This window comes from Corvus kubaryi, unplaced genomic scaffold, assembly GCF_017639235.1.
Source record: "Corvus kubaryi isolate FWS band 111438036 unplaced genomic scaffold, C.kubaryi_AGA036_p1.0 65255, whole genome shotgun sequence".
NCBI classification, from domain to species: Eukaryota; Metazoa; Chordata; class Aves; order Passeriformes; family Corvidae; genus Corvus; species Corvus kubaryi.
In genome coordinates, this window is record NW_024581874.1 from 1 (window position 1) to 16,746 (window position 16,746).

At 53.5% G+C, this 16,746-nt stretch overlaps 1 protein-coding gene across 2 annotated transcripts; it reads left to right on the forward strand.

Annotated features, from left to right (window-relative positions):
* Positions 1–172: 172 nt before the first annotated feature.
* LOC121673166 (monocarboxylate transporter 7-like) lies at positions 173–9,203 on the forward strand. 2 transcript variants are annotated; one of them, XM_042046253.1, is made up of 6 exons: positions 173–307; positions 2,465–2,706; positions 3,315–3,458; positions 4,188–4,316; positions 5,236–6,057; positions 6,624–9,203. In XM_042046253.1, the coding sequence occupies exons 2-6, from the start codon at positions 2,472–2,474 to the stop codon at positions 6,866–6,868; spliced, it is 1,575 nt and encodes a 524-aa protein (XP_041902187.1). In that variant the 5' UTR covers positions 173–307; positions 2,465–2,471; the 3' UTR covers positions 6,869–9,203. The 2 variants fall into 2 exon arrangements, with proteins under 2 accessions (XP_041902187.1, XP_041902188.1); XM_042046254.1 differs by lacking the exons at positions 173–307; positions 2,465–2,706 and having other exon boundaries at positions 3,375–3,458; positions 4,060–4,316.
* The last annotated feature ends 7,543 nt before the right edge of the window (positions 9,204–16,746 follow it).

Consider the following 16,746-nt stretch of genomic DNA (forward strand, 5'->3'; position numbering starts at 1 on the left):
GGCTGCGGGACCCCCGGGGCCGCTCCGCTCCGGCCGCGCTGCACCGCCCCTCCCGCACACGCGGTGCCGCCGCTGGGCGAGCCGGGCCCGGCGCCGCGCACATGGGCGCTGCGGAGCCGCCGGCGGAGACCGGCTCCAGCCGGTATAAAAGGGCTGCGAGCGAGCACCGAGCAGCAGCAGCCGCCGCCGCGGGCAGCGGGAGCAGCAGCGGCCGGAGGCCGGCGGGCAGCGGGGCCGCCTCCTCGCCGAGGGTCGCCCGCTCGCCCTCCCGGGCCATGGGCAGCCCCTGACCCCGCCGCAGCACCGGGTAAGTGGGGCTCCCGCCCGGGGATTCCGGGGAGCTGGGTGGGGGAGGGCTTTGTTTCCCTTTTTAATTTTTTTTTCCTCTTTTGGGGCTCTTTTCAACATTATTTTTTCATTTTTCCAGCGTTTTTCTTCCCCACCTCCCCTCGCCTGCATCCCTGTATTTTTAGCCCGCGGCCCCGGCGATGCAGGAATCAGGGCTGAAATGTTGGGAAAGTGATGCAGGGAAGGGGGGGCCACGCCGGGCCCCTGCGCTCCGGCTTCTTCATTTTCAATTTTTTCCCCCGCCATCATTATTTCTTTTAATCTTTAAATGTACAAAACATACGCCCAGGTTTGCGGTTTCGCTGGGTTGTTTTTCCCTTTTTTCTCTTTTTTTTCTGTCCCCTAAGCGTGCTTCCTCCCGATCTGCTTTTCCCCCGATTCCCCGTGCAGTGACACAGGAATTCATGGCAGCTCCGTCCCCTCTCTCGGGGGGGTCTCCAGGCACTTCCCACAAACTTCGGGCGAACGCCGGGGGTCCCGCCCGTGCCCCTCGCCCTGCCCGGCTGCAGCAGAGCCCGGCGCGGCAGCACCGCAGGGATGCAGGAGGATCCCACGCCTCGCTCCATCCCCGGCAGAGAGGATCCCCCGGGAGCCGCGCACCCGCCATGCGGCACCGCAGGAGGGGCTGCGCGGCGTGGGGACCCCCATGCCCGGCCCGGGGGCCCCTCGCGTGGGCTCCCAGCCCGGCCGAGCTCCCGCGGGGCCCCGGTGCCGGTGCCGCGCACTCGCCTGCTCCGCCGTGCGAAGTTCCCGGTGGGCTGGGGCGGCGCGGCCGGGGCCGCCCGGGCTCCCTGCGCCGAGAACGTGGTGCCGAGGAGCCGAGTCTAAAATGGAGGAGGGAAATGCCTGGTGGCTGCCGCGGACGGCGGCGCGGGGGGCGCGCACGCCGGAGCCGCAGGTCCGGGCGGGACGGGGCCGCACACGGGGCGGCCGCCCACGGCCACCGCTCGGTGCCCTCCCGGGGCGGCTGCGGGGACCCAGCGCCGGGGCTTGACTCCACTGTGTCCCGTGCAGGTGTGCGGTGGTGACTCTGGCACCCCCCAGGCGGGTGTGGCGGTGACCTCAGGACGGTCCCCCCCCTCAGCGCACGCGTGGCGGTGACCCTGGCACTGTCCCCCAGCACTGGTGTGGCGGTGACCCCGGCACAGCAGACCCCCTGCAGGTGTGGCAGTGAGCCCAGGACTGTCCCCCCAGTGCAGGTGTGGCGGTGATCCTGTCACTGTCCCCCTGCACAGGTGTGGTGGTGCAGTGGCCTCGGCTCAGCCCCCCCCATGCAGGTGTGGCAGTGACCCTGGCATTTGTCCCCCTGCACAGGTGTGGCGGTGGCCCTGGCACTGCGGAGCCCCATGCAGGTGTGGCAGGGAGCCCAGGACTAACCCTGGCACTGTCCCCCCTGTGCGGGTGTGGCGGTCACCCCAGCAGTGTCCTCCCCCTGACTGTGACACCGGCGCTGTCCCCCCTGTGCAGTTGTGGCAGTGCTGGGGTTCCATGGGGAGCTCCGTGTGGGATCAAAGCCACCCCTGCACACCCACAGCCCCCGGGTGACACGGGGCAGGGTGGAGGACACCCCGTGTCTTATGGGGTGATCCCCCTCCAACCCCCCCTGCCCTGGGGGGTGGCAGTGGTGCCAAGGGCTGCAGGGGAGCTGCTGGAAGCGGGGGTGTCCCCACCCCCCTTCTTGAGGTGTGGGCAGCCCTGAGCTGCCATTTTGGGGATGCAAAGCCAGGCTGGGGAGGACAGGTGCCCCAGGGGTTCCTGCAGCTCCACCAGTCCAGCCCGCACTGGGTTCCGCGGTGGATCTTTCACGAACTGCATCCATCCACCCCCATGCACCGACAGATGGATGACAGCTCCCAGCTCCCGGGCTTGGCTGCTGGGAACAGCTCACCCGGGTGCTGAGCCGAGAGTTTCTGGTCCTGGGCTCACAGGGCACCAGCAGGAAGGAGCCCACAGAGGGACAGAGGCAGAAACATCACCCCAACTCCCACACTCAATCCCTCGGCAGCACAGGGTCCGGCTCGCGGTGCCTTAGGGGTGCTACAGCTCCCAGGCTGTGCCTCTTTCAGCAAAATTCAGCTTAAACTGATGCCTGGCTCCCTGTCCCCTCTTTTTCCAGATCCAAAATGACGGTCAAAGCTGTAAAGATGCCGTGCACCTCTGCAAACGTTTATACTAAAGTGCCTGACGGAGGATGGGGCTGGACAGTTGCTTTTGCGTTCTTTGTTGTGGAAGCCCTGACATACGGCATCATAAAATCATTTGGAGTCTTCTTTAATGACCTGATGGAAAGCTTTGACGAAACCAACAGCAGGATATCCTGGATTATATCCATATGTGTGTTTGTACAGACCTTCACAGGTAAGAGGAGCAGGCGCTCGGTGCAGGTGCAAGGGGCAGTCGTGCTGCTGACTCAGCATGCAAGGACCTGGCACCTAGGACTTTTGTGTCTCTAATGGCTCCATTATAAATTAAATCACAGCCATAAAGCTCAGAGGCTGCTCCACAAATGCCAAGAAATATCAGTCTCACCCTGGTAGTCCCTTTGAGCCCCAACTCGTGTCCTTGGGTGGTGCAGGGACATGGTCCGTGTCGCTGAGCCTGACCCAGTTGTTCAGGTCTCACCAGCAAGGGGCAAAACCCAGAGTTTTCAAACCAAACTCTGCAGTGAAAAGGATTAGAAATAACTTGAGCCTTGCTGAAATCCAGTGGTGTCTGGGCATGTGGCTGCAGATTTGTCCCAGGCTGCCACGTGCTCGTCTTTAAGTCTGTTCTGGTGATTTTTTAGCACGTCCTAAATGCTGTGAGCTGTGCAGTGCTCCGAGGGTGGCTCCAGGGTGACGCTGTGCTGTGCAGGGAGGTGGCACCTCGCGGGGACCTGGGCAGGAGTATGAGAAGAGTCTCTGCAAGAGATGGTGGCTGTGAAGTTGCTGAGGTGGGTGTTGACCACGGCTCTCTTCCCTCTCCAGCTCCTCTGTCAACGGTCCTCAGCAACCGCTTCGGCCACCGCTTGGTGGTGATGGCCGGAGGGCTGCTGGTCAGCACTGGCATGGTCATTGCCTCCTTCGCCCGCAGTGTGGTGGACATGTATGTCACCATCGGCATCGTCTCCGGTGAGTCACCCTGGCCTGGCCTGTCCCCTACCTGCCAAACTCTCCCTCCCGCGGCTTCCTGCGAGCCACGAGGCTTTGGTCCCCACACACGGGGTGTGCTTAGCACTGCTGCCCCTCCTGAGCTGATCCCGGAGCAGGGATGGGCCCCAGGCTTGGCTTTGTGCCCTGTCTCACCCCAGGCATCACCCTGGACTCGGCCCTGCACTCGTGCAGCTGCACCGGTCACTTCTGATGGACTGGGATTGCTGGGGAGACCAAAGCTGTGCCCGGGATCAAATTCTCTAATGCTCCCTCTGTCTCTGGTTTCTTTTCCGGGTACTTTTCCCCCTCTCCTGCCTGGCCTGGGTGTCCTGCTCATGTCTGTGGCCAGGAGCTTGCCTAGCTTAAGGGAACAGTTGCTATAGGCTCAAATACTTTAAGCAGATGAGGTCCTCAAAGTGGGCCCCGCTGGCTGTTTGGGAGCAGAAGGCATTATCTAGCAGGTTTGGGAGGCTGGGACTCTTGGTTTGGGTTTTTACTTTCCTTTTTTTCTTTTTTTTCTTTTCCCCCCTCCAATTTACAAAAAAATAACATTCTGGTTTCCCCAATGATTTTCTTCCAGGGTGACTTGCTGAGTTGGCCGAAATGATACTGTAATGACCACCAGGAAAGCCGACTTAACATGTTCTTGCATCGGTGTTTCCCCCTCCTTTACTTGTTGTTATGGCAATTTTTGGCATTTATTCACAGGCCTGGGATACTGCCTCTCCTTCCTCCCGACTGTCACCATTTTATCACAGTATTTTGACAAAAGACGCTCGCTGGTCACAGCGGTGGCATCCACAGGGGAATGTTTCGCTGTCTTCTCCTTCGCACCAGGTACGGTGCCCACATGCTGGGAGTTCTTACGTGCCATGCCCAAGGCACAATGCTGTTGCCATCCTTTCCCCAAGCAAACGGGAGCCAGAGGCCGAGTCGGTGCCCACAAGTGGTTGCTCACGTGCCCGTGGCACTCGTGCCCCGCAGGCAGAGTGACAAGCAGTCCCAGGGGCTGGGGTGACGCTGCCCAAGCCCCCCTGGTGTGCTGTGCCAGCGCAGGACATGCCTGGCTGATACGCAGCCCGGCGGGCTCCCTATATAGATCTGGCAGGCTAAAAATAAGCCCAAGCAACTTCAGCTATTTAAAACACACACAGTACACAGAACTGCTCCTAAAGGTTAGTGGGCTTGTGCTCGGCACGGGCTGCCAAAGTGCTCCAGCCTTTTGGGGACCTGTCCCCAGGCGTCACTGCCCTGTCACCGCCTGCCCTTGGAGGTTTACGTGGTCTGCTGTGCTCGTGTACCCTGGGCTAATACCCGCTGCAAAGCTGCTTTGGGTGCAAATGAAAGCTGGTAATTAAGCAGTGACGTGAACCTTTGAGCAGGGCTAAGAGACTTCTTCTGCTAGCTGGTTTCAGGGTGGGGGCAGCTGAGAAAGGAACCTCAAGCACCGAGTTTGCTCTCCTTCACTAAAAACAGCACCCACTTTGTCCCCAGACTTGCTGAGATCTCAAAAGGGGCTACCAAGAGAGTGGCATCTGCTAGCCAGGTGCTAAACACAGCTTTTAGCTTCTGTCTGTGGCAGCAGAGGGAAGGAAGGTTGGTGCCAGACCCCTGGGCAGGAGGGGCCCTTGCTCAGCCTTCTCCAGACACACCTGGAACCCTCCAGTGGTCAATGTCCAGTCACTTCCCTGGCTGTAAATTCAATCCCTTGGCGTAACTACAGGCTTTCCCAGTTACACTTTTCCTCTTCCCTCAGCAATCACGGCCCTGAAGGAGCAGATTGGCTGGAGGTACAGCATGCTGTCTGTCGGGGTGCTGCAGCTCGGCATCACCGCCTGCGGATCGCTGCTGCGCCCCATCATCATCAGAGAGCAAGAAGAAGTGAAAGCACAGCCTCCAGAGGAGTCCACGGAGACAAAGTACATGCTTGAAAATGAGCAAACCTGCACCTCAATAGAGTCCATAGACTCAGGAGTCGATATAACTACCTCACCCAGCAATGTGCCTGGAAAAACCAAAGCAGAGCCGAAAAGTGAAGAACCAAAGCAACATGGACAGAATCCCGTTGAAAATAACAGCACCCCTGCAGAACCAAAAAGCAAACTACTGGACTTCTCTGTGATGAGAGACTATAGCTTTATCTGTTATGCATTCTTTGGCCTGTTTGCAACCCTGGGCTTCTTCGCTCCCTCCCTCTACATCATCCCCCTGAGCCGCAGCCTCGGCATCAGCAAAGACCACTCTGCCTACATCCTGTCAGCCATGGCCATCGCCGAGGTCTTTGGGAGGATTTTTGCAGGCTGGGTTCTCAACAAGAAGCCAATCCGCAAGATCTACATCGAGCTCATCTGCGTCATCCTGCTGTCGGTAGCGTTGGTTGCCTTCCCTTTTGCCTCTGGATTCTGGGGCTTGATGATATGTAGCGTTTATTTTGGGTTCATGCTCGGCACGGTAGCGGGCACACATATTCCCCTCCTGGCTGAAGACGATGTGGTTGGCATTGAGAGGATGTCTTCTGCAGCTGGAGTCTACGTCTTCATTCAAAGCTTAGCTGGGTTGGCTGGACCACCCCTTGCAGGTAACTAAAACTTTGGTCTTAATTTTGTTTTGGAGGTGTTTGACAGCTGCTGGTGCTGATCTCTGTCTAGAAAGTGTTCTGGCAGCACTGATCACAGCACTCCCCTAAAAGCCCTGCAACCAGTACTGGGAGTCTCCCAGAGCCAGAAGACTGCAATGCAGCTCTGCAGAGTCCCACGGATGAGGCACTGAGGAACCTCAGAGGGAAGGGAAATACTGCAGTGCTACCCTGATCCTGTTAGAAACCCAAACCTGGCATCACTTCAGGCACAAGCAGAGGCGAATCCCTCTCGCTGTGCTTGTGCCACACGCTGCAGAAAGGTGAAGTCTGGCAGAACAAACAGATGCCTGATGCATCTCAGGCTCAGCATCCCTGCGGTGCCCAGGGGCTTCTGACTCGCCTGAAGATGACACTGCCTACCCCAGAACACAATGGGTTTACTTTTTTAACGTGGCATCCATTTGTCACCGAGTTTTGGCTGCAGATAAAATACAGATTAAAACCCTCCAGGAGAGCAGGGCAGGGGGGAGTGGGCTGTGGCTAACTGCTGTGAATGTTTCTTGTAGGTGTCTTAGTGGATACGACAAAGAACTACAGCTCAGCCTTCTACTCCTGTGCTGCTGGCATGGTCCTGGGAGCCGTGTTTCTGGCCCTGGTGAGGCCGTGCAAGACTGGGCTGTGCCACCAGCAGCAGCAGCAGCAGGTGGAGGAGAGCACAGCGGGGCCACCACCAGAACTACCAGATGACTTTATAGACATGGATATTGGAAAAGCAGAAAATTCAGGAAAAGGCTCTGACAGTGTGGTATAAAAAACCCTGTTCCTTCTCCATCTAATGTACTCGGTGTAAGGCTGGGGGAAATGTCAGCTCTGCTCCACGTTTTAAAACTCCATTCTAAAGGGAATGTGAAATTTTAAATGTGAACAGTTGCTACCAACAATTTTATTTTTTTTTTAATATTAGACAGAACTTTTTTAACCAACAATGGAAAGCTCCATAGAAAATACGGATAGTCACCTAAGAATAACTTCTGTCTAGCATGAAGATGTGATGCACACTTGCTTTCCTGATAACAAGCATAGGTAAAGGTTCAACTGATCCCATAAATACTGACAACAGCAACAGCAGAAGCAGCTCAGCCTCTGACTGTCACCCATCCCCTACCGCAAATTCCACGCAGACGAGAACCCGATGATCCAAACTGGAGACAAGCATTTCATACACCACCAGTAGCCAACTGAATCCTCTTCTAGAGGGATATAGACTCATGTTTTAGCTTGGAGGAGGAGGCTAGGCTAGATAGCTGACAATTAGAAACCATTGCTAATGATCTTAACTTGAATGTCACAAATGCTGGGAAATCAAAGGCTCCGTGTGTCTTTACAGCCAGTTATTACTGCACGTATTTCATAAGATCATTTTTCTTCTCCTGACTGGGATCCTTAGAACTGTTTTCTGTTGATAGTCAGATCTGATGTACTGTTTCTAATTTAACTAGTATTTATTAATTTATTCTGAGATTGTTAAAGGAGGTTAGCTTAAATAACTGGAGAGGAAAAACGATCTTCTGCATAACGGAAAGCTGTCTTTACATCAATCTCTTCAATGCCTATCTTGTATTGCTTGTGAAATTGTTGGGGAAATTACTCTTACAGCATAAAGTGTAGCTGTTTTTAATAGGTAAGTCTTAAGTAACCCAGTTATTTAAAAAGGAAAAAAAATACTGAACTACAGATCCAGCATCTCTTTCCATGGAAAAAGGCTCAGCTGGTGCCCACGGACCTGGCACTGCTGCCGGAACCAGCCCACCCGCAGGGAGGATTTGGCCCAGGATGTCTTAATGTACCCAGAACCTTCACTCACAGGTGCACAAGGAAATCTCTGCTGCAGCCCCAGCTGCCTGTGGCCCCCCCAGGACCTTCCCCTCTTACTCTGCTCCCCACCCTTGCCAGCCATGGGGGCCTGGGGTGGCTGTGCTGAGCTGTATGCCCTTCCCCAGCTCTCCCCTAAAGTCAGCAAGGGGCTTTTTATTTTTTGCTGCTGACTTCAGTGAGAAATGAAGTGGAGCCTGTGCATGAAGGGATGGATAAAAGACAACATTTGAGCTGTTCATTCAGTCTTAATGGGAGAGATTCCTGCTCACGGTGACATGAGCTTGCTTACCCCACCTATATGCATCTTCTTGCCTCTAGGCAACTCAGGGGGACAAATCAAACAAGTCTGTTCTGGTTTGGGGGAAAGGAAGAACCCCAAGCCACCATTTCTGTGTATTTAAGTGGAAGTGGCATCATCCATTAACTGCTACGCTGACCTGTCTGTGTTTTACCAGCCATAGAAATGTGGGACAATCTGTAAAAGAAAAAAAAAAAGAACAACCTCTTTTTGGGAAGGTGCTTGATTTGTTTTTTCTGTCTTAGATGTCAAAAAAAAAAAAAAAAGGTAAAAAAAAGAAAAAAAGAAGAAAAAAAAAGAAACAGGCACTCTTGCAATCAAGTGGCTGGAGCAATTCATCCTCACTGCCCGGGACCTGCGGTCTCGTGTCCTTCCTCTGCCTCAGCACTTTATCACGGCCAGCAGAACCTCGCTGTGTTGCACCCAGGACTGGAAGATCCCTTACAGAGAACTAGAGTTGTGTGAATCAGTGATCATTGAACAAATAACCACGTTGCATTACGATGTGCTTTTTATTTATTGTTAATTTATGATACTTCAAGCGTTTTGGTAAATGTTCTGTAGCCTCTCCTTGTAAGGTTATTGAAGTCTTTGTGATACGAGACCTCACTACAGCACTTTGCTATTACAACTGCTTGGAAGTGGAATAAGGCCTCCAGGTTTTGCGTGTGTGTGGAAGCTCCCTGTTCTGCAGATTTGCGAGGTTCTACTGTATTTAGTTTGTTTGGTTTTCTTTTTTTTTTTTTTTTGTACAAGTTTCCAATACAGATCAAATAATACGTTTGTCACTGACCTCACAGTCCGTTTCTGTTCCTGTCTGTGTCGCGGCACGAGCAGGGGAGCGAGTGGTGAGTGTGTGTGTGTGAGGGCACAGCACAAGCAGGATTTACTGATTTGTTTGTAACGTTACCGAGTGGACTCTGGAAATACTCTTAAACACTGAGATTTGCAATAAACTTTTTCTTTTTTTTTTCTTTGGTTTTTTCCTCTTTTTCCCCTTTTTTCTTTTTTAATAATAAACGCCGTGAAGAAACTTCTCCTCCTCTACCTCTTCTCCATCCCTGGGCATTCCCTGGGTTTGCTGTGGGGTCCAGAGATGCTTCCCCTCCCGAGCTGTCACATGCCACTCCTCCAGTGTGAAGTGGCTTGCTTTCCCCGGACATTGGGCAATCCCAGCTCTTTAAATGAGCTGCCTGGAAGCTGTCGATTAGTGCTGACCTCAAGGGTGCTCTTGTAAACCCTTACCCCGGGAGCCCTGATTAGAGGGAGCCTTTTCTTCTCCTGAGTGGTGCCTGAATTGGTGGCACTTGGGAGCATTACCCTCCCCTCCTGTCTTCACCAAGCACGCAATCATGTAATTATTTTATCGTCGCTCAATTGCTGAATACTTTCTCCATGCCAGGCTAAGCAACTCATGTATCAGAAAAATCTACTTTAAAAAAAGCCTAAAAAGCCACTAAATAGCAGATTAATCACACTGAAGAGCAATTTTCTCTCTCTCAAACCTAATTTCTTGATCTGCTCTTCTCTGCCCACCCCATAACTCCCAGCATCCCCAAACCCTACAAGAAGTAGTGCTGCCACGTCCCAAATATCACTGCATGCATTAGGATTGCAAATGCTCTGCCTGCTGAAGGAATCATCACGCCACTGATGTGTATTAAGTACAAGCTGTTTTCACTCTGGTTGCAAAAGTCCTGGAGCAGAGGTGAGCCCTGCATGCGAGCAGAGCAGGCTTGAACGCCAACACCAAAGTCCAGGGAAGTTAATCTGTCTCCAAATTCCACTCTGGCTCATTTACAGCAGTGAACAAACATTATTTGCAACAGTTTCCTCAAAAACAACCCCCCCCCAAAAAAGGCGTTACAAAGGCTGCACACAGTTCACATAAATAAAAGCACATTTAACTGGAGAACTGTCAGATGTCTCCCTGCGCAGAAAGATTTTAAGAGTCGTTTTTCCCACCTGGTTTAAATTAATTGCCTGTGACCTTCTCTGTTATCCTGGTACAAAGGCATTAAAGCCAGAACAAATAGGATAAGGACATATTTATTCAGTAGCACTGTTCATCTATTTAGCACCCTGGTAAATAGGAGAATGTGGGGCAGGACGTGCCTCAGCAATCCGTGGTATTCCTCTCAAAAGGAGTTGTATAAACTCTTGTAGTCAATGAGGCCAGTGCTGGCCAAATGTAAATAGAGGAAATTACACAAGGTCAGCTTGCAAGAGGCCAGAAGCCCTCAGACTGTAGGTATCTCTCCTTTCTGGAGCAGAAAGGAAGCTGGACTGAGGGGCTTTGCTTGTTGTTTTGGAGAACTTAAAAAAAAACCAAAATGAAAAACAACAACACAAACCCAATCAAACAAAAAAGACAAAACCCATTTTTCCATTTTTCCATTAAAAGGAAGGGGAACCTCTTGTTCTTTTTCACTTATTTCAACAAGATGACACCAGGTTCTTAAGGGGACAAACGAATCCTTGCAAATAGCTAAACTGGGTTTGGAAAGAAAGCAAAGTAGGTGCTTACAAAACAGCTTGAATGTTTTAACGCATCCTCTCAGATGTTACTCGTTACCATCTGAGATCATCCTGTTCCAGCTGCCTGTAGTAAACACGACCTGAATTCTCACACTGATGCAAGCCCAGCAGCAGCCTGCCCTCCATGCCTCCTTCCTCCTCAAAACTCATCCTAAAGATGCTTCACAGGTTGAGTTTAGGAAAGCCCCCATGTTTAGGAAAACATCCCTTGAACTTCTGGCTGGTTTTGAAGGCGGGGAGAGCAAGCACTGCTGCCCAGAGGGGTTGTTTTACACGTGACGGCCATGCTAAAAGGCAGGACGCTTCAGGAAGAAATTCAGGAAGAATTAATTTCTCCATGGAAGGGGCAGTCAGGCATGGGGAGGGGCTGCTCAGGAAGTCCCCATCCCTGGGGATGTCCAAGGAACACCTGGACATGGGACTCAGTGCTGTGGTTTAGTTGACAAGGTGGTGTTTGATCTAAGGTTGGGCTCAATTTTGGACATCTTTTCCAACCTTAGTGATTCCATTCTACGACTCTGTGACTCCCGCTTCCCACTGGACACACACAGGGAGGGGTCCTGGGCATCCCCAGCTGCTGTTGGTCCCCAAAGCTGCTTGGCAGCCACGGTGCCTCCCACCAATCCAGCCCTCCTCTGGACATCGTGGCAGCAAACCACAGAGTCTTCCCCTCCCTGGACCCATTCCCATGGACTTTTTCTTGCAGGACTTTGCAAATCCACGGCCACACTAGCACAAAACTCGCTCTGCAAATTGCACTAAGTCATCTAATAAATCAAATGCAATCCCCCCCCTCCTTCCTACTGCAGTCGTCGAGCTCCAGTTACAACAATTTGTGGTAAAATATTACTCACCAGCACTTTGGCCTGTGTGAGCAGCTCTGCTTCGGTACAGACAGCCCTTAAATCACAGCTTTGTCACAGAAGCCACAAGCATAACCAAAAGTCTCATTACACACAGACACTCTGAGGAGAATGCCAAGGAGACAATAGTTCCCTTCACTTCCTTTTGTCAGAGCTTTCATTAATGTTGTGAACGCTTTTTCTGCTTTATCCTCTGCCGAGTGCTGGCCACAGGCAGCCTGGCAGAGGAGCAGCCCAAACCAGCCCCAAAGAGCCTGAGAGCAGCGAGGTGGGGTGAGTGGGGTGAGGGCAAACGGGGGTGCTGAGCACCACCCCGTGCTCCTGCTTCGGTGACCTGTTCTTCCAGCGGGGCTGGTACCTCCCATCTGCCTCTGCTCCACTGATTCACTTTAATCCCCACCGGTTTGGGCTTGGGCTATGGGAAGTCATCACAATTCAGGATTTTGAGCACTTCTGGGCTTTTGCCTTTTGCTGTGATGTGACAGGTACTTTTATTTTTCGCATGTTGCAAAATGGGACAAAGACCCAAATTCCTCGGTGAAGAGCCAAGGCCATTTGTGAAATTACACCTGGGGCTTGAGGATGGCAGGGGACAGGCACAGGGGGCACCAGCACTGCTGGGGGTGGGGGCTTTCCATTCCCCCTGCTGCCCATGCACAAGCTCAGGGGGATGCTCCTGCCTAAGCTGAGCACCCTCCTAAATCCTGCTGGGCACCCTCGCAAGCACTGTTTTGGGGATGGAGGGAACAGTCCAGCTCCCCTCACTGTGCCCTAACCCCCTGGCTCCACCTCCATGCTGAGGGGAGGGAAGGTTCCCCTCAGTGGGTATAGACTGGAAATGAATGATTAAATAATGATGGATGGGGATATACGAAACGGTCCAGTTCTGACACTGCCACTTGGACAAACCTGCCACAGGAGCCTTTTATCACTCAGCCTTCTGGCTGCCCAAATTCTTCCCCTCACAGGTCCTTGACCCCACTTCCCCTGCTGGCAGTGACCATGCCATGGCTCTGTGTCCTGGCCAGAGCCGGCCCTGGCAGCCGGAGCACAGGGGTGACGTGAGGACACTGTGACACACACGGCCCCTCCTGCTCCAGATGCGTCCACAGGCAGGAGCTGGCATGGCAACTGCTGCACCTCGACATTCCCACATTGGAGAACCGGGAGTGAGAGCTGGTCCTGGCTGGCACAGAGAGGAGGGAAGAGCAGAGCAAGGTGCCCTCCACACCCCGGCAGGGGAGCTGGGCTTGCTGCGGGACGGGATGAAGCCCTGTGGGTGCAAAATGGGATGAAGCCCTGTGGGTGCAGGACGGGATGAAGCCCTGTGGGTGCAGGACGGGATGTACCTCTGCTGCTTCTACAAAAGCAGCACACTGGGGACAAGCCAGCCTTTGCCAAGCACTGCAATGCTGGGAAACTGGAAACAGGGAGCAACAGCTTGGAGCTGAACCCCAGAAGAGCCCTGTCCTTGCCACAGGCCGCAGGCTCCCTGCCTGCCCTGAAATCACTCCCTTCCCCTCCTCTTGCTGCGAGCCCTGAGCTCACCATGACTGTATCCAAACACTCCCTGTGTCAGCACCATCCTCACGCCCCAGGGCTGCTACCACAGGCTTATCAGCCCCAGGCAGGCACAGCCCTGCCCTGCACTGGGGCACCCCGGGGCTATCAGGGCCCACAGACCCTGCTGGCCTGGCCCCACCATCCTCCCCCACGGGTGACAGTGGGGACAAGCACGGTGTTTTCTGCCCAATATCAGCTGCTCGTAGCCCAGCCAGGGCTTTGCTGTGCCCACACACAAACCCCCACTTGCACCTTCAGCAATGCTCATGTCCACAGAGACCCACTGGGCCTGCGCAGCTCCCCCTTCTCGGGCACTCAGCAACTCCCCACCCAGAAGAAAAATATATTAAACAAACTATACCTTGGAAAGGGTCTGCAGGCACAAAGGGAACTTCTCTCTTTCCTCTCCTGTTTGCTGCCCTTCTCCTCCTGCCTCTCCTGACAGAGGTCAGAGCCGTTCCCAGCTTTGGCCAATATCAAAAGCACAAAGAACCCAGCAGGTGAACCCTCTCCCCCATCAGCATTTAGAGCAAACCCTGATGCAAACAGAGCACCCAAATAATTAAACACAAAACCCCCTCCAAGCTTTAGTTCATGAAGTGTTTTCATGGAGACAGCCCCAGTCCTCCCCAGAGCTACACAGGCAGCAACACATCTCAAAGGTTTTCACTCAGCTTCCTTTGCACAGCTTTGAGTGAGTCAAGAATTCCAACCTCAGTGTTTGTCTTCAAGGACAAGACACTGACCCTGCAGCCTGACCTACCTGTGGAGTTCTCCTTGGTTAAAAGCCCCTTCAGCCCAGCAGAGAGGCCAAACTGCTCAGTGTGTAAAGTGGGAACTGGACATAAACCTTTTATCTATGTCAAATTCTGTTTTGTCGACCAAGGAAACAATAACAGTAAATACTAAAATCCATAAGTCATTCTATTCCAAAGGAGTCATTTTTCAAATGCATATGGATGCACTCTGGGGTGGACTTCTAACAGCAGAATTCACATGCTTTAGAGGAGTTAATTGTTCACAGTATGTAAGGGCAGGAAGGGAGAACAAAAGCAGATCTGTGAAGCTGAGAGCAAAAATTAGTGCTGAAAATTGCCCACAGTGGGAACTCTGCCCTGTCAGCCTGATTTGAGGCCCAGGTACAGGGGAGTCAATTTGCCAGCACAGAGCAGGAAGTGTCCTACCTGGGAGAGGTAAAGAACGGAAACCTGCCCAAATCCTGGTTACAGTCATTACAAAAAACATCCTGACACAGGAAATTAAACCTCTCACAAAAAGCACCCATTAGAACTATGAACCTGATTAAAAAAAAACAAAAAAACAAAAAAACAAGAGACAAACCATGTAAATAACCTGGATTAAGTTCAAGGCATTTTCTCCTGAACATGGTGAAATATCTTAGATGCCACCAGACTTGTCTGCTCTCCCTGGAGCCCACGCTCTGGGCAGATCCCACAGCACACCCCCAACTCAATTTAGGAGCATTCAAGAGTGATGAAGACAAACATTCCTGGATACAGGCGGCTTCAGCACAGACCAAATACCGAGCATCATGTTAGCAACCGGTGTCAGCCAAGAGATACAAACATTAGCTTTCCAGAGAAGAATTTTTAGTGCGCTGGTAGTTCCTTGTCAGACAGTAAATTTTAAAATAGTCCATAGTAAATGGCAGAGAGTAACCCTTTAGATACACAAGGGGCTTGCATATGTTATACTTCAATCCTGCAGCAGCACCTCGAGGCATTTTAATAAACTCTCATGGCTCTCCTTGAGCACTTGTAGGGGTTTTGTGAACACATTGGGTTCCTGCCACTGCTTCACTATCATCTCTGTGCAGTCCTTGATAAAAAAGTTTTCAAGTTGTAACACACAAAATGAAAATGAAAGGAGAAAGTTGAAAGATTTTAATCTTAATGTCGAAAGACCAAAGCAAAGACCTTTTTGTGTCTGCAAACAACAGTTAACACTGCTGAGAAGGTTTTCAACCCTCTGAGCAACACAACCCTTCTCCTCTTTCCCCAAATACCCTCTGTAACACCTGCTTCTACTTAGCAAAACAAATAAACAGTCACTAACCACAAGTGTAACTCTCTACCACTGACATTTCTTTGCGTGTCTCAGACCACAGCTTCCTTTGGAAACCCTGAACTTATGTGCTTCTACAGTTTTTTGTCTGTAAGGCTGTAGAAAGATGAGAAAAACAAGCAAACATGCACAGGCAGAAGCTGGTGGTATCTACAGCAACAGCTGAGACACAAACCAAGGCAGGGGTTGTGAAATGCATCCTGCGAGGAAGTCAGGGACCAGGGCTGGCTGATGGGGTGAAATCCAGTCTCAGGTGTGAGGGGACAGTTCCCAGGCAGAGATGACACCAGCAGGGGCTGGTAAGTGCTCCCAGGGCCCAGCAGGTCTGGGACAAGCACATATCCAGCCAGCCACGAGGCTACAGGGAAGCAGAGTGCCCAAAAACCTGCCCAGAGCATCCTGCTGATCCCACTCTGCCGTGGGACACCCTGGGCTCCAGGAGGCCTTGGGAATGGTGAAGCTGTTGACTGTGAGATGTGCTCCTCACACCCATGGCACTGGTTTCTGCAAGGCAGGGGCTGGGCTCTGCACTGGGTGCCACCAGCACGGCCACGGTGCTGCGGAAGGGAGGAAGGAAGAGGCTGGGTGCAGTTTCTGTGACTGCCCAGGCTCCCTGCCCTGTGTTTTCTGTCACACTGGAGCCAGTGGCAGCCCTGTGTCAAGGGAGGGTCAGGCTGGATCTCAGGAAAAGTTTCTCATCCCAGAGGTCATCGGGCACTGCCCAGGCTCCCCAGGGAATGGGCACGGCCCCGAGGCTGCCAGAGCTCCAGGAGCGTTTGGACAACGCTGCCAGGGATGCCCAGGGTGGGGTTGTTGGAGTGTCTGTGCTGGACTTGAATGATCCTTGTGGTTCCCTTCCCACTTAAGATATTCCATTCCATTCCATTCCACACACAGCCCGGGCAGGGTCCAGTCCCATTCCTACAGGTGGCTGGAGCCCTGCATCCCAGCCTGCATCCCCTGGGCATGCCCAGGACCAAACCCATTCCCGATTCCCCGAGTCAGGAACGGATGCAGAGCCGGCGCTGGGAAACCATCGCCACCTGCGCGTCCCTCTCCCTCCGCCACTTCACACCCGCAGTGCGGGGCGCGCTGGGCTCTCACCTGGCCCGACCTGCGGCGGCTCAGAGGGGGCAGGAGCAGAGGGGCCGTCAAGATGGGGCAGGCCGGGGGAAGGTCCCGTGTCCCCTCCGTGTTCCCTCCGTGTCCCCTCCGAGTCCCCCCCGAGTCCCCTCCGAGTCCCCTCCGTGTCCCCCCCGAGTCCCCTCCGAGTCCCCTCCGTGTCCCCCCCGTGTCCCCTCCGTGTCCCCCCCGCTCCCGCAGCAGCGCCCCGGCTGCGCGGCCCGCGCGCGCCCCCTGCCGGCCCCCCGGGGGCTGCGGGATGGGGACAGGCGGGACAGGGACGGGAGGGACAGGGACAGGAGGGATGGGGACAGGAGGGATGGGGACAGGAGGGATGGGGACAGG